This window comes from Amia ocellicauda, chromosome 19, assembly GCF_036373705.1.
Source record: "Amia ocellicauda isolate fAmiCal2 chromosome 19, fAmiCal2.hap1, whole genome shotgun sequence".
In the NCBI taxonomy this organism is placed as follows: Eukaryota; Metazoa; Chordata; class Actinopteri; order Amiiformes; family Amiidae; genus Amia; species Amia ocellicauda.
In genome coordinates, this window is record NC_089868.1 from 20,755,237 (window position 1) to 20,779,273 (window position 24,037).

At 37.1% G+C, this 24,037-nt stretch overlaps 2 protein-coding genes across 4 annotated transcripts; both read left to right on the top strand.

The window, feature by feature from the left end:
- The first annotated feature begins 1,150 nt into the window (after nt 1-1,150).
- rnpc3 (RNA-binding region (RNP1, RRM) containing 3) lies at nt 1,151-13,486 on the top strand. 3 transcript variants are annotated; one of them, XM_066692226.1, is made up of 16 exons: nt 1,151-1,216; nt 1,820-1,988; nt 2,377-2,424; nt 2,713-2,822; nt 3,105-3,197; nt 4,453-4,564; nt 5,354-5,422; nt 5,709-5,848; nt 6,699-6,821; nt 9,229-9,377; nt 10,593-10,763; nt 11,023-11,117; nt 11,367-11,425; nt 11,683-11,815; nt 11,954-12,026; nt 12,451-13,486. In XM_066692226.1, exons 2-15 carry the CDS (start codon nt 1,824-1,826, stop codon nt 12,020-12,022), a joined length of 1,536 nt encoding a protein of 511 aa, XP_066548323.1. In that variant the 5' UTR covers nt 1,151-1,216; nt 1,820-1,823; the 3' UTR covers nt 12,023-12,026; nt 12,451-13,486. The 3 variants fall into 3 exon arrangements, with proteins under 3 accessions (XP_066548323.1, XP_066548324.1, XP_066548325.1); XM_066692227.1 differs by having other exon boundaries at nt 13,375-13,486; XM_066692228.1 differs by having other exon boundaries at nt 9,232-9,377.
- A 5,683-nt stretch (nt 13,487-19,169) lies between these two features.
- amy2a (amylase alpha 2A) lies at nt 19,170-23,759 on the top strand. Its single transcript, XM_066692378.1, has 11 exons — nt 19,170-19,235; nt 19,980-20,153; nt 20,413-20,559; nt 20,728-20,925; nt 21,021-21,251; nt 21,863-21,996; nt 22,300-22,422; nt 22,610-22,709; nt 22,907-23,028; nt 23,167-23,292; nt 23,531-23,759. Exons 2-11 carry the CDS (start codon nt 19,986-19,988, stop codon nt 23,718-23,720), a joined length of 1,539 nt encoding a protein of 512 aa, XP_066548475.1. The 5' UTR covers nt 19,170-19,235; nt 19,980-19,985; the 3' UTR covers nt 23,721-23,759.
- The last annotated feature ends 278 nt before the right edge of the window (nt 23,760-24,037 follow it).

Sequence of the window (24,037 nt, forward strand, 5' to 3'; positions counted from 1 at the left end):
TAAAACAAGTTTTGTCATTATCATTCTGGAAAAATACATTTAAAAAAGGGTACAGAATAAAATATATGTGACTAGTCCGTGAGTTGAATATACTTTTACAATGTCACAGCACTTAGAGTACTAGGGTACTAGAGTTAGGGTTGTTAAATTGTAAAGAATATTTCGGATTACTATTGAATTATTGTGAGATTATTTTGGTTCTGCTAAAACACAGGCTGGTGGAAGTTCAGTTGTAATAGAAATATGGACAGAGACTAACTTATTCCCCATAGCTGTGAAATAGTACATTATGAATTAGTCTTGATGTATTTTGTTGCTTCCAGTGACCTCTAATGGTTACATTGTGTGGTGCAAGTAAGCACTATAACTCCAGGGATAAATCATAATAATAACATCATTAAAAAATAATAACAATTAGTAATTCAATAACTAATTATTATTATTGTTATTATTATTATTATTATTATTATTAATAATAACAATAATAATAATAATAATAATAATAATAATAATAATAATGTATTTCCCTTTATTGTCGCAATGTTTACATTTCTCAAAGTTTTTAGGACATAGTTTGTGATATTGTAACTGTTGTTATCCAGGGACATTTGTTTTTTTTTGTCACTATAATTCTGCAGCTGCAGACACCCGACACAAAACAAGGGAAAAAAGCCCCATACAGCACAACTGCATTTACGATTTATGTCCCCAAAGCAATACGTTTTAAATTATGTATTCACTTTATAATGTAGCCGTAAAAATAATGACATTAATTATTATATTTTCATATATCTATTCGGTAAATGTACACGTAGAAAGCACAGTATCGTGATTTGTACTCACACTTAACCCAACACGCCGGACTAACTCTGGAAACCTTGTTTTCAGAAGTCGCGTATATGTAGCGCAGATGTCCGCAGTTATGCGCGCATGGACCAATGGGATCAGGGCATTCTGCATATCTGCGCAGAACTGCGGGAATGCGCTACACGACAGCGACACAGACACTGCACGAAGTTGTCCCTGGTCATGTGATCTCCTTCAACCAATTCCAAAAGAGGATTTTGGATTGGCGTGACACTGGTCCAATAGAGTTGTTATTCAAGGGCTAGTGGGATGTCTTACCAGGTTTAATAGCCAATCAGCTGCTGTTTAGAGCGGAAGTGTTGCTGTGCGTGGAATGAGGGGTTTCTTGCCGTTTCCTGAAAACTGTGCTGTGAGTATCTGTTCAATTTTAAATAATGTGATATTTACTAAGTACGACCATGTAGGTTTTGATCGCCTGACGATTCAGAATTGTACTGTTAATATACTGTTAAAGTAAGCAGTGTTTGCATTCTCCTTTTTATCCCCATTCAGTTATACTACTAGTCTCCCTAACAAATTAAACTACAAATGCAGAGGATATGAAGGCTAGTAAAACTAAAAGCAATCGTATATCTTATTTAACTATATAGCTGCTTAGTTTAGTTATGCATTTAATTTTAAATCAAAAGGTAAATAAAATGACGATCTCAACATAATCCATTTTACCACAGTCAACGTGCAGCTCCTCTTGTTTACATTAAAATGACTTGCTTTTTAATCCTTTCTAGCAGAAGACAAACTAGTTTATTGGATACACGTCTCATCTTAATCTGTCTGTCTATCCATCTATATACAATGGACACATTCAATATCTATTTGTGTATGCATGCATGCAAACTAGAGAAAGGCTATTTTGCTTTATATTACACAGTTAAAGTTTTTATCAACAGCTGAGGTCAATATGAACTTTTCAGTGACTTGAGTTAATATTGTTTTGTTCTTATCAATACAGAAACATGGCCCAGACAGTGGACCAGGATGGGGCAGTGATTCAGACCAAAAGGAGTAAAACATTGCTGGTCCGTCATCTACCTTCAGAGCTGACTAGAAATGACAAGGAAGATCTACTGAAATACTTTGGGGCGATTTCAGTCAGAGTGTTTTCAGACAAAGGGAGGCTGGTAAGTTATCAGGTCTTAACTAAGCAAATCATTAGTGGCTCTGTTATTCACAACAAGGTGCAGGTAGTCTATACATTATACATCACCTGTTTAACATTTTCTGTCTTCATAAAATAAATGTCATAACATGCAGTTAGGTTCATTATTGGCTAAACTTATCAATGAACGACAGCATAAACTATTTTGAGTTTTTTCTGTCTTTTTTGGTGTGGTTCAGTTTTCACATTTAGTTCAAGGATTACAGAAATTGAATCGCAGGTACAGAAATAAAGAAAACTGATCAAATGTTTTAATTCCTTGATTGGGCACTTTTTTTTTTTTTAAGAATTAGGCTAAACATTTTGAAATGATGTATAGTTTAAAACTAATCTTATATTTTTGTCTTCAGAAACATACTGCCTTTGCAAGTTTTGCCAGTGAAAATGCAGCCGCTAAGGTATGTCATGTGTTAAAATCACTGTTCTACAAAATAAAAAAAAATGTTGGCACCAGAAGCATTTATGTAATACGTCAAATATGTATATGTAAAATATTTGATTTACAGTTTACTATACGGAACTGATATGATGATGAACAACTAAGCCTACATTCTAATCATGTATCCTTTCCAAATTCAATTTACAATAACTTTTACAGCTTCACGGTTTTTAATCTTGACGTACACATCTGTAAAATGTGCTGTATGTCACAAGGGACTGCATGCTATTCTTGTTTTCCCTTCCAGGCTCTTGCCAGACTACATCAGCTGAAGCTCTTAAACCACACCTTAGTGGTCGAGTTTGCAAAGGACCAAGAGAGTGCTAACCTGCTGAATCAACCCCATATTTCAGATGGGTATTGGCTTTTGTATGCATTACATGAAGTGCTTAAACTGATTAATTGCAGCTGCCCAAAACAGGAAATGATGTATTAAATAACTGTTAAATGTGGCATCTGCAGCATTTCAAAATGTTTGATAAACTAAAGTATCTGCACAGTATTTATCATGTTTAAGGAAGTGTTTTATTGTAGAATCAGTTGCTAATATTATGCATATATTGGTATACTTCAGTGTATTTAAAATATCCCGCTGTTACAAAATGTGTACTACTTTATTATAATATTGTTTGTTTATAGATGTTTAGATGCTGATAAAGACATCAAAGAGGAAAAAGTGAAACAACCACAGAACATTCCTTTAATAGAGACTGGAGTGGCCCCCAACCATGGGTGAGTATTTCCATATCACCTGATGTCATACTGATCCACTCGTTTATTATTGAGATATCTGTCAGACTCCCGAGTGTCACTTTGGCTTCGGTTGGCATTTGTCTGATCTGAATTCCAGATCAGTAGTGATGCTTGAGAATGTCTGTCCCTCGAGAGCTGCTCAAATGTACTTTCCATGTACTTATCTGTATACATCAGTCAAAACTGAGCTCTAGAATTTATGATGTGTAATATATCAATTATGTTAATTTATGTATGTATTCATTTATAATAGGTATAATACATCTAATGTGGTATATTTGCCCAGTTAGGTGGTAGCTGAGGTATAATGCAACCCTGATTAGGCTGCAGTCAAAATAGTTGTTCACAAATAAAACTGAAGTCTTTCCTCTTTTTCATTGATTTGGTAACTCGTATGGAATAATCATTACTGGCCTTGACAAGTCTCCTGTGCTAGGATTTAAGTAGGATTGTTTGTTTTTGCTGTATAAACCTTCAGATGGTTGAAAGACTAGAGAGTAGCCTATGTAGGCAATCCTTGAATGCAGAGAAATGAGTTCACCAGCTGTCCAATACTGTTGTAAAAGTATGTTAAATACTTTTAAGTCCATTTTCAAAAAGTCGAAACGTTATCCATTTAGTCAACCCTTATGCTCTCGCGTCTGGCAAGTTTATCTTGAAATAGTAATTTTCCATGGTCAGTTTAAACAACTGCAATCATTGCATTATATAATTCTTTTTAGCAGGTGGATTGTGCTTTATTATTTACCTGTGAATTCAGTGCCTGAGACAGAACCAACATTCCTCTGTGACTCACACACAATTTGAAGGAAACTGGAGGGGGGCAGAAATAAAAGCTGGAATTGATTTGCACTGGATGCAGAGAAACCCACGGCAGGGGTCAATATAGACTAAAGAAGGCCCCTACCATCGCATTGAATATGAATAGATGGCAGATTGCATACTGCTTCCCTGCGGTTCTTACTCCGTGATCTTATTGTGTGCACTATGCACCACTAAGGGTAATCTAATATTAAATGTATTTCTGGTACATACAGGCTGACATTTGTAGAAAATAGTGTTTTACCAGAAAAAAGAAAAAAACAAAAAACGTAGGCCTCTTTAGTGGTAAGATTGAGAGATTTAGTAAGCATAGACCTATACTGTCCTCTAAAAAAGCAATTTAAATAATAGATAAACATTGCCAATCTTTAATTCTGTATGTATATAATTTTTATATATTTTTTCCTCTCAGGTTAAAATATCAAATCAACCCGTGTTTGAAGTATTTATACCCGCCACCTACAAGTGGGATTCTGGCAAATATAGCAAATGCTCTTGCAAGCGTTCCAAAATTTTACGTTCAAGTGAGTAAATTCTTTTACAATTCTTTTTACAATTTCTGTGCATTTCGGAGAGTAGCTTAAATTCATCAAATTTTTGCTAAACAAACAAAACTTTTTTTTTTGTGTGCAAATTTGTTGCTTCAAGTGTGATTGTTTATTTTCTGGCTTTTTTTCTTTCATTTTTCAGTTTTTTTAGGGGTTTCACAGTGTGCAGTGTTTCTGCTTTTTTACTTTCTTCCTCAGGGATTGTGACACAAATACGACATCCAATACATTAAATGAATTCACCAAAATGAAGGTTATTTAAAAATGGATGCTTTAGTGCAATATAAATTTAAATAAAAACAAATATAGCATGAAATGTGATTTACTGCTTTAAAATTCTCCCTGAAGGGATGCGATTTATTTATTTATTTTGAAACATGAATCATCAAAGTGGATTTTCTGAAGCTGTCTTTTGGTGGTGCTAGTGTATTGCTGAAGAAATGCATAGTCTCAACTGTGCTTTTATAACATTTTTTCTTTATATGGCTCTTTATTTTTATTTTCCAAATTTTAACATTTGTTCCTTAATCTGATTTTGAGTCGTTCTATTAAATTCATAGGCAGTGATGTACGACTATGTGTAAATTCATCAAATTGCAGCATTTTGTGCGCCTGGTTGTTTTCTGCGTTCTGACATCTGTTAGTCGTTCTGAAATGTGACTTACAAAGAAAGCGGATGAATTGAGCTCATTTTTACTGCAGTAGAAGGATAAATCAGGAGTGGGATTTGAGTATGTCTTATGCTGAAGTATGTCTGGTTTACAGGTGCTTCATCTGATGAATAAGATGAATTTACCCAGTCCGTTTGGGCCGATTACTGCTAGGCCTCCACTGGTAAGACGCACTGAGAGGGACTGTGTTCTGTAAGCTGAAGGTTTTACTACTTTTATGAAGTTTAATTGATATATATATAATCTGCTGTTCAAATGAAAAATGTAGTGATATTGTTCGCTTATGGTCAAACTGGTGAAGATTGTCTTCTGCAATGGCCTTCTAAATAATTCAGAAACTGCACAGCAATGATAATCAATATAAGCTTTTGAAACCAAAGTCTGCAAAGTGTCTGAAACCGGTCCTGGGGAATACTAAGTCGGCCTCACCTGTCCTTCTGTGGCCTCAGTACGAGGACCTCGTTCCCGCTCCTCCTCCCCCGATGCCTCCTCTCCCCCCCGAGGGACCGCCACTACCCGAGGAAGAGATGGAGTTCTCCAGCGAGGAAGAGTCAGAGTACGAGAGTGAGGATGATGAAGAGAAAGAGAGGTATGACAGACTGGGATCCTAGTGTTTCTTACTGATAGTCCCTAGCTAGACCGATTATATGGAACAGATGTCATTCGTTTACAACAGGATGCTGTAAAATGAAGAAATAACGCAAGCAGCACATTTAGAGAAGGAAAATAAAGCTTCCAAGACCAGATAGCGATAATTCATAAAGGCAAAGTCTTCAATGATGTATTGGCTCGTTTGACGTCATCCAAATACCTAATACAACTGTGTCTCCTGCAATCAGGAGTGACTAATCGCCGATGGCCATCTCTTGAACATACCCCCTGCACAAATTGCTGCATTAGACCTATAATTTGAAAAACCCATCAAGATGTGAACAATAAGAATTGTTTTTTAAAAATACCGGCACGTTATATACAATGTTAAAGCAGCATGCTATGAGACAATGTCACGACTTGTGTTTGTTTGTTGTTTATTTACAGAATTCCACTGTTTGCTCTTTACGTCACAAATAGTTTACAATTATATCCGTCTGTCAGAGCAGGACACAGAGCATTGATTTGACACCGGAGTAATCTGAAATTCAGGATGAAAGCTATACTTACATTTCTTGTGTTTAATGACGCACCATAATGGGACAAAAATTTAAGAAGTATTCAAGTAATACAAAACGCAGCAAGCTTTACTGAGACCACAGCAAAGCATAATTAAAAGAGCTTTCAAACCATGTCTAAATGACATCTATGACCAATACGTGGAATTTGAAGGATACACATGTATTGGAGCAAATGTACATAATACCAGATGTTTTGTATACATGCAATCAATAATTTCAGGTAGCTGCTCTATGATATTTTAACATGTGTATGTGTTTATTTTAAAGAATGGTTAGGCTTATGGGCCTGGCTAATCTGCCGTGCAAAAGACCTCAGCGAAAGAAAGTGTCTTCGAGGAAGAAGCCCAAGCTAAAGGACCTCCTTCCGGTCGTCAAATCGGATTCTCACAGGTACTTAATCTATTGTTTATAACCAAGACCGTGTCTACTTGTCGCATTGTTTTCTCCGTTCCGCTACAAAGTCAGCAGTGCCGTGGGAAGACGGTTTCATTTGTCAATGGCACGGGATCCCTGTTAGCATTTCTATAGCTTGGGCGAAGTGTGTAGCGAGTCTATAGTTAGTTCAGCACCTGAAGACAAAATAATTTACATTGCACAATGTTTTTTAGCGTTTGTCTGAAGAGACACATCCCATAACATCAGTTTCAGCTTAGGTGCGGTTAGATATCCATTATGCTTGACAATCTGTAATGTATCAAATGATCAGAGAACTGTACTAAAGCCCTTTGATTGATGACACTGTTGAGTGCAAACTGCTTAATTCATATGAAGTCCAGGGGCTCTGGTAAAATTGAAGCTTACAGCCCAGAACTAGCATTGTCTGAAACAAATCTGCTTTTCTTTCTCTCTGCTGTTGGAAGGCTGTTGCAGTCAATAAATTATACATACAGTGAGGGGAAAAAAGTATTTGATCCCCTGCTGATTTTGTACATCTGCCCACAGACAAAGAAATGATCAGTCTATAATTTTAATGGTAGGTGTATTTTAACAGTGAGAGACAGAATAACAACAGAAAAATCCAGAAAAATGCATTTCAAAAAAGTTATAAATTGATTTGCATGTTAATGAGGGAAATAAGTATTTGACCCCTTCGACTTAGTACTTGGTGGCAAAACCCTTGTTGGTAATCACAGAGGTCAGACGTTTCTTGTAGTTGGCCACCAGGTTTGCACACATCTCAGGAGGGATTTTGTCCCACTCCTCTTTGCAGATCCTCTCCAAGTCATTAAGGTTTCGAGGCTGACGTTTGGCAACTCGAACCTTCAGCTCCCTCCACAGAGTTTCTATGGGATTAAGGTCTGGAGACTGGCTAGGCCACTCCAGGACCTTAATGTGCTTCTTCTTGAGCCACTCCTTTGTTGCCTTGGCTGTGTGTTTTGGGTCATTGTCATGGTGGAATACCCATCCATGACCCATTTTCAATGCCCTGGCTGAGGGAAGGAGGTTCTCACCCAAGATTTGATGGTACATGGCCCCGTCCATCATCCCTTTGATGCGGTGCAGTTGTCCTGTCCCCTTAGCAGAAAAACACCCCCAAAGCATAATGTTTCCACCTCCATGTTTGACGGTGGGGATGGTGTTCTTGGGGTCATTCCTCCTCCTCCAAACACAGCAAGTTGGGTTGATGCCAAAGAGCTCGATTTTGGTCTCATCTGACCACAACACTTTCACCCAGTTCTCCTCTGAATCATTCAGATGTTCATTGGCAAACTTCAGACGGGCCTGTACATGTGCTTTCTTGAGCAGGGGGACCTTGCGGGCGCTGCAGGATTTCCGTCCTTCACGGCGTAGTGTGTTACCAATTGTTTTCTTGGTGACTATGGTCCCAGCTGCCTTGAGATCATTAACAAGATCCTCCCGTGTAGTTCTGGGCTGATTCCTCACCGTTCTCATGATCATTGAAACTCCACGAGGTGAGATCTTGGATGGAGCCCCAGACCGAGGCAGACTGACAGTTATTTTGTGTTTCTTCCATTTGTGAATAATCGCACCAGCTGTTGTCACCTTCTCACCAAGCTGCTTGGCGCTTGTCTTGTAGCCCATTCCAGCCTTGTGTAGGTCTACAATCTTGTCCCTGACATCCTTGGACAGCTCTTTGGTCTTGGCCATGGTGGAGAGTTTGGAATCTGATTGATTGATTGCTTCTGTGGACAGGTGTCTTTTATACAGGTAACGAGCTGAGATTAGGAGCAGTCCCTTTAAGAGAGTGTTCCTAATCTCAGCTCGTTACCTGTATAAAAGACACCTGGGAGCCAGAAATCTTGCTGATTGATAGGGGATCAAATACTTATTTCACTCATTAACATGAAAATCAATGTATAACTTTTTTGAAATGTGTTTTTCTGGATTTTGTTGTTGTTATTCTGTCTCTCACTGTTAAAATACACCTACCATTAAAATTATAGACTGATCATTTCTTTGTCAGTGGGCAAACATACAAAATCAGCAGGGGATCAAATACTTTTTTACCTCACTGTACATTTAGGATTGTTACCATTTATTCCTTACACATTTATTCCTTCCTTTTCAGCCCATTGCACCTTATTGTTTAACTAATAGATATTTAAAAGGTGCATTTATATTTATCAAGTAAAACCGTAATGTATGTTGCTATTACGGAAGATTCAGGACTGACATTTGCACTGAATATGCATTTGACCCCGTTTCTTCTAAATTTATTTTTGGTATTGCTTTTATTTTGTAACATTTCAAGTTGCATGCTCGAAAATAATGAAATGACCGCTTAAAAAGCTGAGTAAAGTGATCAATAAGGAAGCGCTTTGTGTCATTTCCCCAGCAGTGCCAGCGTAGCTCTCCAGCCCTCTGATGTTTTTGAGCAGCCTCAATCTTGTGGGCAAAAGAAAATTGAATTTCACATCTCAGCAGATGTGTCAGACATTTTTCAAGGAGGATTACATCCGGCAGCAGAGACTGACAAGACAGAAGGTAACAATCTGACAAAAACAGCAACTGTTTCAAAATATATATTTAATATCATGTTTTGGTTTAAGGTTCCTGTCTGCTTACTGTCATATTGTAGTTTTCCATAATTCAATCATCAGGTGTTAAGCCAATTAACCCTGCAGATTACTACATGCACAGAAAAGGAAAATATATACACACACACACAAACTTTGGTTTGGAATAAAATGTAGGTATGTAGTTAAGCTATACAGATTTTATAAATAAACATTAAATCAGCATTATGCATAAAACATTTATACAGTGGAACTTGGAAGATTTGGCAATTGAGTATATCATTCATATAGGTCCTGTTTATATAGGTAGATTAAAATCAACATGGGTTTAATGACTATAAAGCTTCCCAATGTCATGTATTTAAGCAGATTGTGTAATTGTAGGGTACGTTAACCTTTTGTCCTCATGAAAGATCTGTCTTTGTTTGTTATAGTTTTGATATCAAACAGATGTGCAAAAAGTAAAATATTTAAGGTTATTTGCAGGTTTGTTGGCACTTCTGTAGAGCTGAAAGCACAACTTAAAATGACACAAGGAGTTTGACTGATAAGGAGAAGAAAGATTTTGGGGAATAAAGGATATAGTTCTGAGCAAATGTATCTAGCTGGGTTCTGTTTCTGCTTCAGTACATGCAATGTTAGATTTGTACGACAAGTTTTCAGAGGATTTGTAGTGGCCCAGTAGACATCGTAATTCCTTTTCTCTGTGTGTGTTTGTGTATGTTTTGAAGTAAACTGCTGGAATGAAATATTGAACTGCTTTCTTGTTTAAAATAGTTCAGAGGGATAACATTCTACACAATTAAGTGTGGTCCCTTTAAAATGTGTAGATCAAAGATGCTTTATTAAGAAAGTAAATTAGTTTGTGAAAAGTGCATGAATGTTTTTTTTTCCTGTTGTCTTTGGGCTGTATGCATATGACCTTTTTGTGTTTTAAATAGCTTGTGCATATTTAGAAATGTTGACATTCATGAGTAATCCTACTTATGAACTCCAATACAAATTTAAAAGGTGGAAGACACACACTAAAATACACAAGTGTTCGGTACTATTTATATTAAAAGGAAGATGTATTTCTGTATAAAGCCACTTCGGCTCTAAGAGTAGAAATTAACTTGAAATGGGAACTTTTATATAAATTGAGGGGACAATAATTGTGTATTTTTATTTTTAATTTGCATAGATAATGCAGCAACTGAAGCACCGGCCGATGAGGTTGAGGCAGTCGGGTTTGGGAAGATCTATCCCACACCTCGTATCACCGATCCGGAGGAAGAGAGTGAAGAAGATGAGGAGATCCCCTCCGAGTTTATTTCAAGGAGAGAGCTGGAGAAAGGCAGAATCTCCAGAGATGGTAAAATAAGGATTTGTCCTTTTCTCATTCACACTGTGAGGTGTAATTAAGTGTAAGTTGGTCTCGAATAAGAACCTTGTAACATTAATTTAGTGGATTTGTATGCAGTTCAAAATGTCTAATGTTAAGACAATGGCTGAATCCAATCGTTTCAAAGAATATTTAATTGAATGTCTAACACGTTTACTTCTTGTAGAAAATGGGAATGAAATTCACTAAAGTAGTGTCATTGACGCGTGCAACACTTCCCATTTCACAGAAATGAAAAGGCTTTCTGTGTTCAAAAATTACGAACCCGGCGACCCAACGTGCAGACTCTACGTCAAGAATGTCGCCAAGCAGGTTGAAGAAAAGGTACATTTAATAATGGTTATATCAAGAAAATACAAATGCAAAAACTGCAAATCCCAGGTCTGTTGCTATAGAAAGCTTGAAATCGAGCCACCAAGTCATTTTAGCACTCGATTGTTTTACGAAACATTGTGTTCTGCTGAGAAGGTATTGCAAGAGTGAATTCCCTCAAACGTTTAGATGTTAGATTAACATATTTAGAGAGAAGCTGGTATATTGAGTGATTACCACATTGCTTTTTTCATATTTCAGGACTTGAAATTTATTTTTGGAAGATATGTGGACATTTCTTCAGACGATGAAAGGAACATGTAAGTCACAGCAGTCCATGTATCAGGATATAGTGCTTATGAATTTCCGGATATCCGTTACTCTAGCTTTTCCAACTTGAAGATCAATGTATTATGTTGTGGCTGTCTGTTTTTGTTTGTGTTTATTTAAGTTAATAAAAGCCTAATTTTCCCTATCCAATTTGAAATATGTAACTGTTTCATTGTTTTGGCATTGATGGTTTTGAACATATTTCTGCAAACTAATAGGCCTTTTATTTCCATCCATGTACTTGCAGGTTTGATATTATTTTAATGAAAGAAGGCCGGATGAAAGGACAAGCCTTTATTGGACTTCCCAGCGAGAAAGCAGCTTCAAAAGCTTTGAAAGATACCAACGGATACATCCTTTTCGACAAGCCATTGGTTGTCGTATCCTTTATAAGACATAAATAACAGACTTGTTGGCCTCTGTGTGTTCCCAGTACAATTCTGATGTTAACATGTTAGTTTTAATAGATGGATAAATAGATAAAGTATGTTTGTAATTCTTGGCCTTAACAATAACAGCAATTTGCCAGGTCTGCAAGACCAAAGCCAGATCCCAAAGATGCCAAAAAAGGACAGAAGAAATTATAAAAAGGTAAGAAATAGTAATACTTGTTGGACCAAACATAAATGATCATATTTCTTGCTTGCTGAAAAGATGTTGGAGGATCTGATTTGTGACTGGAACTCTCTTAATAGTTTCAAAACCTACTGCTTTTCAAATAACTTTTCATTGGATTTTAGGTTTGGATTACTATGTGTTTTGCATGATTAAAAAAAAAATGAAGTTAATTATTGATTAGTCAATGTTTTGAATAATAGTTATTTATTGTTATTGTGGGGGGGTGGTGTACTGAATATTCAATACGTTTATATTGAATGTATCTTTAATTCACTTGAATATTCAATTCCAGCATTAAGGAAATCAGTTTGTTGGTAATATAAAGCTTTCTGGTTTAGTTTCTTCATAACTCACTTGAGTTGTAACCGTACATTTAATATTAATTTCTTTGTTTAAGATTTTGATGTCAAGTTACTTCCTCATAGTCTGGAGCAACAGGAAAATAAGGAAAATAATGTATCCTTCAAATCATATATCCTTTGCAAAGTTTAAAAAGGAAATAAGTAACCTGTTGAAAACTACAAGCTATTTTGAAATTGGCAATTTTCCAGTATGTATCTCAATGTGGCTGGTAATGATGCAGACTTCTTCGTTTGGACACCTCAGTCAATAAGTTACCACATTTAATACTGCTGTTGTAGGACATGACTAACATTGATCAAAATTATATTTTTTAGTCAGTTATTTTAAGCACTATGATCCTGTACTTCTATGTTGCATGTTACAGCCGCTACATGCGGTTAACGTATCAGGTGTAAATAAATAACTCGCTCAGTGTCTGCCACTAACTTGCCCATGAACCCAGAGCCAAGGCTGACGTGGAGACAGACAGGGAACTGTGTTTACCATCCGCACACCTGGGCTGGAACCCACCAGACTGATCAAGTTTAAAATAAGAGCAGAGGCAGGGGCACTCACACCTCAGAGTAGGGTTCTCTGCACATGTCCCTTTTTGATAAAATGCCTCCTAGTCTTCTGCATGTTAAATAATTTATATGCATTCATAATTCAGAAGTTAAATATTTTCTGTGATCTCGTTTTTTCTGTATCTGTAAATGTACACCCCCATTCGTAAGATCTGTGACTATAATCATTCCAAACATACTGTAGGAACCACTGGAATGAGACGCATGGAACGCAGTATTTTAATTACGTGTCTGTATACATGAACACATACATACACGATATCTGCAAACTGTTTGACTATTCTCTGAGAAAGTATGCAGACAGTGATTCCTGTGCCTTTGTTTTGACATGCAGGGATACTTTCACATGTGACAGTAATTTGATTTAATATTTGTATTTGTAATATATATTCCAGGCTTCTCAAACTGGCTCTGAAGTGATACCTGTTGTCCAGAAGACTGAGGATACTTTTGCGCTTCTGTTGTTACTTCTGGTTACCAATAAAATCTATTTTTTTAATAAAAGGACTTTTGGTGTCGTGTATTTATTGATTTCTCAAAGAATTTTCAAATCTTAAAACAATAATAAGGGATAGAGACATAAAAAACTTGATCAATCTATAACTTATAAACTGTAATAACTTTCCTTAAGAATATATTTAGAATATGAATAATTAGCGGTCAGATTTCATTCCAACACGTGGCAACGCTGTACAAGCAAACTGATGATGTACATGGAAATTGAATTTGTGATTTGCTACGGATGTTTGTATTTCACTAACATCGCATAAAACTTTGTTTTGTATCTTGTTCTATTTATTTGCTGAATATAGAAAAAGCAAGCATGCATTAAGTGATTAGTAGGTTTCTGAAAATGTAAAAGCACTAGCTGGCTTAATAAACTACAGAACTAATTACAACTGGAGATATTAGTGCAGATCTTTTAAACAGGATCTGGTGAAAGCAGGGACAGGGCACACAGAAAGTGGCCTTGCACTACACTGAAGAGAGAAAATAAGCAGGACACTTACTCAAAGAAAAGGACATTACCAGGAACTCTCCTTTGTCTATTCTCTTGAAGGCTTAAAGTTTTTGTTCAATTGAAAGAACCACTTTTTTCTCTTTTCACTTGCCATGTTTCTCAAAAAAATATAAAGGGCAAAATGCAATTGGAAAAATAAAACAATCACTGTACAAATATAAATCACTTGTACAGACGAACAAACAGCTACATCCACGGCAGTAAGTGACGCATTGACACACAGCAGCAGTGGGAGTGGGATGTGTGCGTTTGCATGCGCGTAGCACAACACTGTAAATGGCATGTTGTGTGGCTGTTGGATAAAGCAGAGTATTGGATTAGGGTTGGCCGTGCACCAGTTCCGGAGCCCAGAGCCAGCTCCAGGACCCGGAGCCGGGGCGGAGCTGGACAGTTTTTGTTAGTTGTGCTCCGGAGCTGGACCTGGCATTGCTGGAGCCGAAGCTGAGGTCATGGAGCTGCTCCACTCTAACCCTTTATTAAACTCACCCAGATATTAAGTCCAGTTTTCTTAAATTAACAAAATATGTAACTTCATAGCTATAGTTGTGTGTTGGGGGTTATAAAATAAGATCAGTTCTCACACCAGCTATTAGTACATAATACATTATTTTTTATTAATTGTAATTATATGACACCTTCACTTTCTCTAAGTGATTCTATAATCTCAGGGCACATCTCTCATAAAGCACTTGCAAAAGAAATGTATAGCCATCTGTTATCTGAAATGTCCTGACTAGTTTGTCCAAAAGTTGGTTGCCAGGGAGTTACATGCAGGAGTCATGCCCCCTGCACCTTGTTTGCCACTTTTGAGATACGAAAATACCAGACCCCTGGTTGGGGGGATTTGTGAAATGTCAACCTAGAGGGGGTGCTGGCAATTAGACAACGATGAGGGGGGTTGAGGGCAAATTGTATACTGATAACATTTTAATTACATATTCAATAGATTACAGTACTTAAAATAACATCTTCCAAAAATCTTCCAAAATACTGGACAGGGGGTCAAAGTACATACACTACATAGCCAAAAGCCCCTGACAAACAGTTCTTCTGCTGACATTGCTTCCAGACACAGTTTGGCACTCAGAAGTGATTGTTGCAACCAACGAAAGACTATTTTAATGCACTACGTACTGCAGCACTCAACAGTTCCATTCTGTGAGCTTGTGTGGCCGACCACTTTGCGGCTGAGCTCCTAGATGTTCCTAGATATTTCCTCAATATCAGCAATTAACAGCTCTGCAAAACTGTTTTAATATTCTGAAAGTATGCAGACAGTGATTCCTGTGCCTTTGTTTTGACATGCAGGGATACTTTCACATGTGACAGTAATTTGATTTAATATTTGTATTTGTAATATATATTCCAGGCTTCTCAAACTGGCTCTGAAGTGATACCTGTTGTCCAGAAGACTGAGGATACTTTTGCTCTTCTGTTGTTACTTCTGGTTACCAATAAAATCTTTTTTTTTAATAAAAGGACTTTTGGTGTCGTGTATTTATTGATTTCTCAAAGAATTTTCAAATCTTAAAACAATAATAAGGGATAGAGACATAAAAAACTTGATCAATCTATAACTTATAAACTGTAATAACTTTCCTTAAGAATATATTTAGAATATGAATAATGAGCGGTCAGATTTCATTCCAACACGTGGCAACGCTGTACAAGCAAACTGATGATGTACATGGAAATTGAATTTGTGATTTGCTACGGATGTTTGTATTTCACTAACATCGCATAAAACTTTGTTTTGTATCTTGTTCTATTTATTTGCTGAATATAGAAAAAGCAAGCATGCATTAAGTGATTAGTAGGTTTCTGAAAATGTAAAAGCACTAGCTGGCTTAATAAACTACAGAACTAATTACAACTGGAGATATTAGTGCAGATCTTTTAAACAGGATCTGGTGAAAGCAGGGACAGGGCACACAGAAAGTGGCCTTGCACTACACTGAAGAGAGAAAATAAGCAGGACACTTACTCAAAGAAAAGGACATTACCAGGAACTCTCCTTTGTCTAATATCAGCACTTACAGCTCACCAGGGCAGCTCTAGCAGGGCAGAAATTAAAAAAATTGCCTTGTTGGAAAGGTGGCATCCTATGACAGTGCCACGTTCATTCTACTGCCAATACTTGTCTAAGGAGATTGCCGTGTGGTTTGATTTTACAGTGGCACTCAAAAGTATTCACCCCTCTTGTTCTTTTCCACATGTCATTGTGTTACAACATGAAATCACAATGGTGTTTTTGCCACTGATCAACACCGAAAATGTCCATAATGTCAAAGTGAAAAATATGATTTCTAGAAAATAATTTAGTAATCACCCCTTCAGTCAATATTTGGTAGAGGCACCTTTGGCAGCAAAAACTTTGCTGCATCCATTTTACGTAATGCTGCCACCACCATGCTTCATGGTAGGGATGGTGTTCTCAGGATAATGTGCAGTGTTAGGCTTGCACCAAATGTAGCGCTTAACTTTGAGGCCAGAAAGCTCTATTTTGGTTTCATCAGACCATATAATCTTCCTCTACTTGGTCTCAGAGTCTCCCACATGCCATATACACTAATTAGAAGGGGTGTCCACATACTGTTGACCATGTAGTGTACAAATACCGGACAGTCCGCTAAAATAGTCCGGAGCTGGAGCTGAGGCTGCTGGAGCCGGCCTGGAGCTGGAGCAGGGGGCCTCCATCAGCTCCGGAACCAGCCTGGAGCTGGAGCTGGAGCTGAACCTCTGGAGCCACACCAGAGCCGGAGCCAGCAAACCCGGAGCACTGCCAACCCTATATCAGATAATCGGGACTCTACTAACTACATGCTGCTAACAGGTGCTTTAGCTAGCTTCTTCCTCTGTGTGATAAACAAAGGTGACTTAAAGCTAAATTATTGACCCTCATGTAATTCTACCTCAAAAACAACATATACACTGGCCATTTGATAAATCCACCATTATTTGCATTGTACATGCATTGCAAAATAAACATTTGGTAAGGGAATTATTGAAGCACCCTAAATTATCCTCATAGGTATTCCAAGGAAACCCCAGCCAGTTGCAGAATCAAGCTGCTAGCAGGGTTGGGGAGTATTCCCAAATCCAGAACTAAAGAGACATGATTGCAGCTGAACCCTTACCTTAGAAATTAAACAATAGGTCATCGCACCATCTATACTCCAATTTTAGAACAGAACTTGGCCCAACCCATTAACAAAATCAATCACAAGATACTTTTGACTGGCAAATTTCCAATGTAACATTACCATAAAAGACCACCTGTTTAGTATCACATGTAAGGTCATGCTTTGAGGGACTTGTAATTGATAGAACTAAAACTTGGAAATGTAGAGTTAGAAACTCTAGGTAACATTTGTGCCATTTCACATTCCTCAAAGCAATCACACCTCCAATTTACAGTGCCTTGCAAAAGTATTCAGACCCCTGAGCAATTCTCTATTTTAATGAATTACAAATGGTACATTTCATTCCATTTGATATTTTATTTTCAAACACAAACTCAAAATCAGTTATTGTAAGGTGACATTGATTTCATGTTGAGAAATATCTGTAAGAAAACTAAAAAAACTGAAATATGGTGCTTGCATAAGTATTCAACCCCTGTGCCATGGAAGCTCCCAGTTTACACAGATGACAGAAATTGCCCCATCAAGGAAAATTTCGTGTTTTGCAGTGCCTGGGTGCTGTGATGCAAGATGCAAGGGAGAAGAATGGCAACAGCTGTGTCAATTGAATTTAAATGTCATGACCCCAAACTTGACCGATCAGAAGATTAGGGGAAAAGAGAATAGAATCTCTGTCTCAAACGTATAAAAACCAAAAGTTGAAGCTAGCAATTATGACTAGAACAACCTGGGAGTGGAAAGTCCTAGGAGTAGAAATCCAGGACGACTGGAAGGCACTGGAAGTGGAAATCCAGAAAGGAATCAGGACCAGAACTTCTCCACCAGAAACACCCTTGAAGTTTGGTGACAAAATCCTCAAATCAACACAGTCTGCCAGCCCTCCCTGCTATAACTGAACCACAGTAAACCACGCAGGTAGTACGTTTCAAGGATTAGATAAATCACATCACATAAGGTGTAGTTGTGTATGGGCTCTAAGTTGTAGGCTCTAAGTTGTGCCTCTAGTCAAAATTTGATTGGATCTCTCTCTTTTAATCTTATCCATCCTTCTTTATTCTATCTTCCAATTGCACGTTCTCCATTTAAATTTTTAAATAAACATGTTTCTTCTATATAACAAAAAAAGCCTCCGGGTGAATTAATGCAGATCAGATTAGTAAGGTATTGTGGAAACTTATGTATCAACACGGTATTCTTTTCAAAGGACATGATTTGTGTGGGTTCTATGTATAGGTGGACTTTATTCAGCAAATAGTATTTCCTCTGGTATTGATACAAGGTAAACATGCCACAATCCAGTTTAAAGTCCAATGCCAATTGAAAGCCCTAACTAATAAAAACGAGGAATTAAAGGCAATTTGTCCGTTGCCACTTTTTGCTGTATCTTAGCATCAAACTTCTTTACAGCGGTCAGGATGGCTTGATGCACTCGAAACCCTGAAAAAGGTTCTGATAGTCTGAAAACAGGACATTTCTCAATATTGATATTAAATATGTGTACCTGTACATATATTTAAGGCAATATGTTATATACAGAGATGAAACGAAAATATGTTAGCAGAGATAGGAAATGAATGATCATTGTTTTAAGGAGAGTAGCTATAAACATCTTTTGTCTGGGGTTATTAATTACAACAATAGAAGTGGTTGTTTGTGGCTTTACTGGCCACTTGAGTAATTCACATGATCAAGGAACTGCATTTGAGTGATCAATTCATGTAGATCAACTCTAGCTCGAACAACACATTCAGTCAAGTATCTGATTAAGGCTACAAGCACAAAAACTGCCTTTAACCCAGACAGTGAAATGTAAACACGGCCAATCTAACCCCACTCCAGGTGTGAACTGGTCTAAAAGAAAGGGACAATGGAGCAAGAGTGTCTACAGAAATTGGTGACATTTCTAGATGACAATTGACTGGTTCCTCATTATTAAAGAGCCACCCAAAAAGGGATGTACCTAGAAAGAGAAATGGTACTAAGATCAAATCCAAAAGTAGCATAATTCACAATTTGAGTCACATATTCATACTGAAGACCTTCCTCTCTGACATAGAGAGGCTGTGCTCACGTGTTCTCCCAGTTGGTTCAGGTAAACAAGCTTATTTATACTACTGTGAATGCTGGTATTTCCTTTACTGTCTAAAGTAATTTGTACTAAACATGCAATATCTGTATCCTAGAATCTAGACATGTTAGGTAAAGTTACATTTTAAAACATAACTAACAAAAAGATGATCCATTTATTCCTACATACCTTTATCCCAGGTAACATACTTTTTGTTATTATTATTATCATCATTATTTAGTCTGTGAAACACTATTTCAAAAGTTTAAAAAATGTTCTCAACTTGACTTTAGTAAAGCTAGAGAAGTGAACTTAATGACCTGGGAATGGTTTTCTATTTTAAGACGGCCTCCCTTGTTACTTACAGATGTCAGAGTCATTAAGATCAAAATAAACGTGTCTTTGGGAAGGGGGCCTGTCCATTCAATATACAAAGATGCAAAGTGTTTCCTGATAGTTAGGAAGAACTGTGCTTTCTTAATGGGCAGATAAAATACTCTATTAAACTATTTTTGTGGATGTGATTAACAGCTGTTTTGTACATTTATGTTGTATTATTAAAATCAAACATGTAAGAAATTATATAATTCCTCATGATGGGAGTGTACTGAAATGTTGCACCTGTCACACATGACTTTAAAGGGGAACTGATATGGTTTCTTTATCTCCACTAGTTGAAGATAGTGCGTTTTCCACCTGGTGCATTGGAGTCAAGAAAGTATATATAGGTAAAAACTCATAGAAACTGTCGGACTGTTCTTTTCTCAGGTCACAATGAGGCTCCTTGTGCTCGTGGCTACTCTTGGGTTATGTCTTGCTCAGCATAATCCCAATACAAAACCCGACCGAACATCCATCGTTCATTTATTTGAATGGCGCTGGGCGGACATTGCTGAAGAATGCGAACGCTTTCTGGCGCCCAATGGGTTTGGAGGGGTGCAGGTATGTATCTCAACACGTAAAGTGTGACAATAATAGTGTTGATCGAACTTTGTCACTCAAACATATAACTTATTTCTTAGCAAGATGGCCTTACTCAAAAGTATATGTTGACTATGTCTTCTTAACGTAAACCATTGTTAGATTATTTCTATGTCATTTTAAAGTCGCATAAAGCAAGTTGTAATCTGTGAGGGTGAAATTAAATCTGTATGTTTTTTTCCTAGTATTTGTTTACTCATTGTTGACCTGCTTCTAGTAGATCTCTCCACCAAGCGAGAGTATCACCCTTTCAAATCCCTGGAGACCCTGGTGGGAAAGATATCAGCCAATCAGTTACAAATTGTGCTCGAGATCCGGAACTGAAGATGAACTGAGAGACATGGTGACCAGATGCAACAATGTTGGGGTAAGAAATCACTTCAGTCCCATCCCCATTTATAAAAGTACAGCATTATGTTTAGCGTTGTAGTAATCTCTCTCTCTCTAAAAATGTGGACACTTAATTTAGTTTAACATTTATTCACAATTTCTTCATATGGATCTCTGTGGTACATAATTCTCATTGTTTCGGTAGGTGTACATCTATGTCGATGCAGTCATCAACCATATGTGTGGCTCTTCGGGAGGAGAGGGCACTCATTCTTCATGTGGCACTTATTTCAATGCTGACAAAAAAGATTTTCCATCCGTGCCCTACACCTGGTGGGATTTCAATGATGGCAAATGTAAAACAGGCAGTGGAAATATTGAAAACTACAACGATATAAATCAGGTTTATTCTTTTTTTACAATTTGAGCAATTTCCCTTGCGTGAAAAAAAGTTATTACATGAAATTATTATATTTGTACAATTTCATATTTCTCCAGGTGCGGGATTGTCGTTTGGTGAGCCTTCTTGACCTGGCTCTTGAAAAGGATTACGTCCGAGGAAAAGTGGCCGAATTCATGAATACGCTGATCGATATTGGAATTGCGGGATTCCGAGTGGATGCTTGTAAACATATGTGGCCTGGTGATCTAGAGGCTGTCTATGGCAAACTCAAGAACCTCAACACAAAATGGTTCCCGAAAGGATCAAAGCCTTTCATATATCAGGAGGTGTGTTTTATTCATTTCTAGTCACATGGGTGCGGACAAGATCAAAGCTTCCCACCAGCCAATTTTAAATTAAAAACCCTCAGTCTGACTCTTCTGTAAATTTGTGAGTGGTTGGTGGGTTGAAATACCATATACAGCTCTGGAAAAAATTAAGAGACCACTGCAATTTTTCTTCAGTCAGCATCTCTACATGTACGGCAGCCATTCCATTCATATTTTTATTTTGAATTTGGGAGAAATGTTGTCAGTAGATTAAAGAATAAAACAAAAATGTCCATTTTACCCAAACACTTACCTATAAATAGTAAAACCAGAGAAACTGATAATTTTGCAGTGGTCTCTTAATTTTTTCCAGAGCTGTATATAGTATATATGTGTTGATTATATATATCTTGATATTCTTCTTGACATTATTGTCTACAGCATCATATTGTACATTTCATTCGTGAGTTTTGCTTTTTTATCAGTGTATCATAACTTACCTGACTCAAAATAATTAGAGAGGTACAATGAGGTACATTGAAATTATTACCAATTTATACAAGCATTGTTCTAAGCTTTGTATTAATATTTTAATGAACAAATATTGTATTATTTTGTATTTGTTTAAGGTTATTGACCTTGGAGGAGAAGCTATAACAGCACATGACTACTATGGGTTGGGTCGTGTGACAGAGTTTAAATACAGTGCGAAGTTGGGCACCGTCATTCGCAAATGGAATGGCGAAAAAATGGCATATCTGAGGTAATGTGTGTGATATATTAACAGTACTAGTAAAAGTAATATACATTTAAATCTTCCTAAGGGGATGTGATCTCTTGTGTCTTGTAGTGTATTAGTTCCAGACTGAAATAATTCACAGAGAAAGAAAAGTGAATGGCCAAAACCTTAAAGGACTGTCTCAAACAAATTTGTTATATGTGTAATTTTAACGTGCATTGTGGAAAAAAGGGAGATCCAGAAGATATTAACAGAAGCTCATATAAATTGTGTGTGTGTTCAAAATGTGACTATATTTTTGGTCCCTTTTTCCTTTTCTTTTTTTAGGAATTGGGGTGAGGGCTGGGGATTCATGCCTTCTGACAAAGCTCTGGTGTTCGTTGACAATCATGACAACCAGAGAGGCCACGGGGCCGGGGGACCTTCAATTCTCACCTTCTGGGATCCCAGGTCATTTCCATTTATTCTTGTGACTTCCATTATTACTATTAGCCATCATTTTATCTAAGGTTTTATAAATGTTACCAAAATGAAGTCCTGTCTTTTCAATAACCTGATGGCTCTTGGATGTTAATCCGTGTTGAGTAAACAGATTGAGTAAACAAACATCTCTTTCTTTGTTTTTCATATTTCCCAGGATGTACAAAATGGCCACAGGCTTCATGCTGGCACATCCCTATGGAGTGACACGGGTGATGTCAAGTTTCCGCTGGCAACGGCACATAGTGAATGGCAAGGTGGATATTAAACTGATTATTTTATCAACATTAGTCAAAATACACAAGAGCTACTTCAATACTTATTATAGTTTATTTCCTTTTCATCTCTTACACACGTTTTAATTGTAATTTATTTATCATCAATTGATCTGTCTAAAAACAAACCTGAAGTGTTTATCGGTTAAATCCGTCGCATCACATGTTTGTTTGACTAGGATGAGAATGACTGGATGGGGCCGCCAAGTTACAGTGATGGAACAACAAAGCCTGTGCCCATTAATCCCGACAGCACTTGTGGAGATGACTGGGTTTGTGAGCACAGATGGCGCCAAATCAAGTCAGTCTTTATTTTCATGTCACTGGTTATTTTACAGTTTACATATATCATTTCTCATTCTCAAATATCTCATATTTGAATTTGCATGGCTGCACATCGAGAAAACGAATGAAAAAAGCTGTTTACCGTCTTTTCCAGGAATATGGTTATTTTCCGTAATGTTGTGAACGGCCAACCCTTATCTAACTGGTGGGATAATGAGAGCAACCAAGTGGCTTATGGACGTGGAGACCGAGGATTTATTGTCTTCAACAACGATGATTGGTGAGTGTAATGGATTTACCATGTGCAGAACAAGAATGTGTTCAATTATAATACATTTACATGCTTTTCACTGTGTATGTATGTATATATACTATATATACACATAGATAGATACATATAAATATTACAATATTGTAGGAACAGTACGGTAACTTCATTCAAATGTGGTTTTATTACATGGAATACAGAGTGTCTCTTCCTAAGCCCAGGATTACAGCGCTGCTGCTCTGTTTGGCAGGTACATGGATGTTACTCTGAACACTGGCCTCCCTGTTGGCACCTACTGCGATGTCATTTCTGGGCAGAAGGAAGGTGGCCGATGCACTGGGAAGCAGATTACTGTTGGGGGAGATAGAAGAGCTCGCTTCCAGATTAGCAATACAGATGAGGACCCATTTGTTGCCATCCATGCCGATTCCAAATTATAAATTCTAATTTTACTTAATAAACTGTAGTCAAAGTTCAAACTCTTTGTCTTGTTTCTTTTGCTTAGCCAGGCTATTACTGTAGAGCTGTAACTCCAAGGGTAGGATATACAATACTAAATAAATAAAGACAAATTCATGAATGATCCAAATAAACAAAACTGAATATTTATTTTTCATCAGATATATATTCCAAATACATTATGAATTATATATTTTGGTAAGAGTATATATGTATGTGCTTATCAATATATATTTGCGTGTGTGTAATGTACATATTACAAACAAAAACTGACCCGCATTAAAGACTAGTCAAAATC

What these genes read in the sequence shown, in the direction of transcription:
- rnpc3 (XM_066692226.1), top strand. Translation starts at nt 1,824, where the DNA reads ATGGCCCAGACAGTGGACCAGGATGGGGCAGTGATTCAGACCAAAAGG. An exon ending in TTTCAGACAAAGGGAGGCTG is followed by an intron (nt 1,989 to 2,376) that starts GTAAGTTATCAG and finishes TTTTGTCTTCAG; the next exon opens with AAACATACTGCCTTTGCAAG. An exon ending in TCAGACGATGAAAGGAACAT is followed by an intron (nt 11,426 to 11,682) that starts GTAAGTCACAGC and finishes ATGTACTTGCAG; the next exon opens with GTTTGATATTATTTTAATGA.
- amy2a (XM_066692378.1), top strand. Translation starts at nt 19,986, where the DNA reads ATGAGGCTCCTTGTGCTCGTGGCTACTCTTGGGTTATGTCTTGCTCAG. An exon ending in AGCCTTTCATATATCAGGAG is followed by an intron (nt 21,252 to 21,862) that starts GTGTGTTTTATT and finishes TATTTGTTTAAG; the next exon opens with GTTATTGACCTTGGAGGAGA. An exon ending in CTCACCTTCTGGGATCCCAG is followed by an intron (nt 22,423 to 22,609) that starts GTCATTTCCATT and finishes CATATTTCCCAG; the next exon opens with GATGTACAAAATGGCCACAG.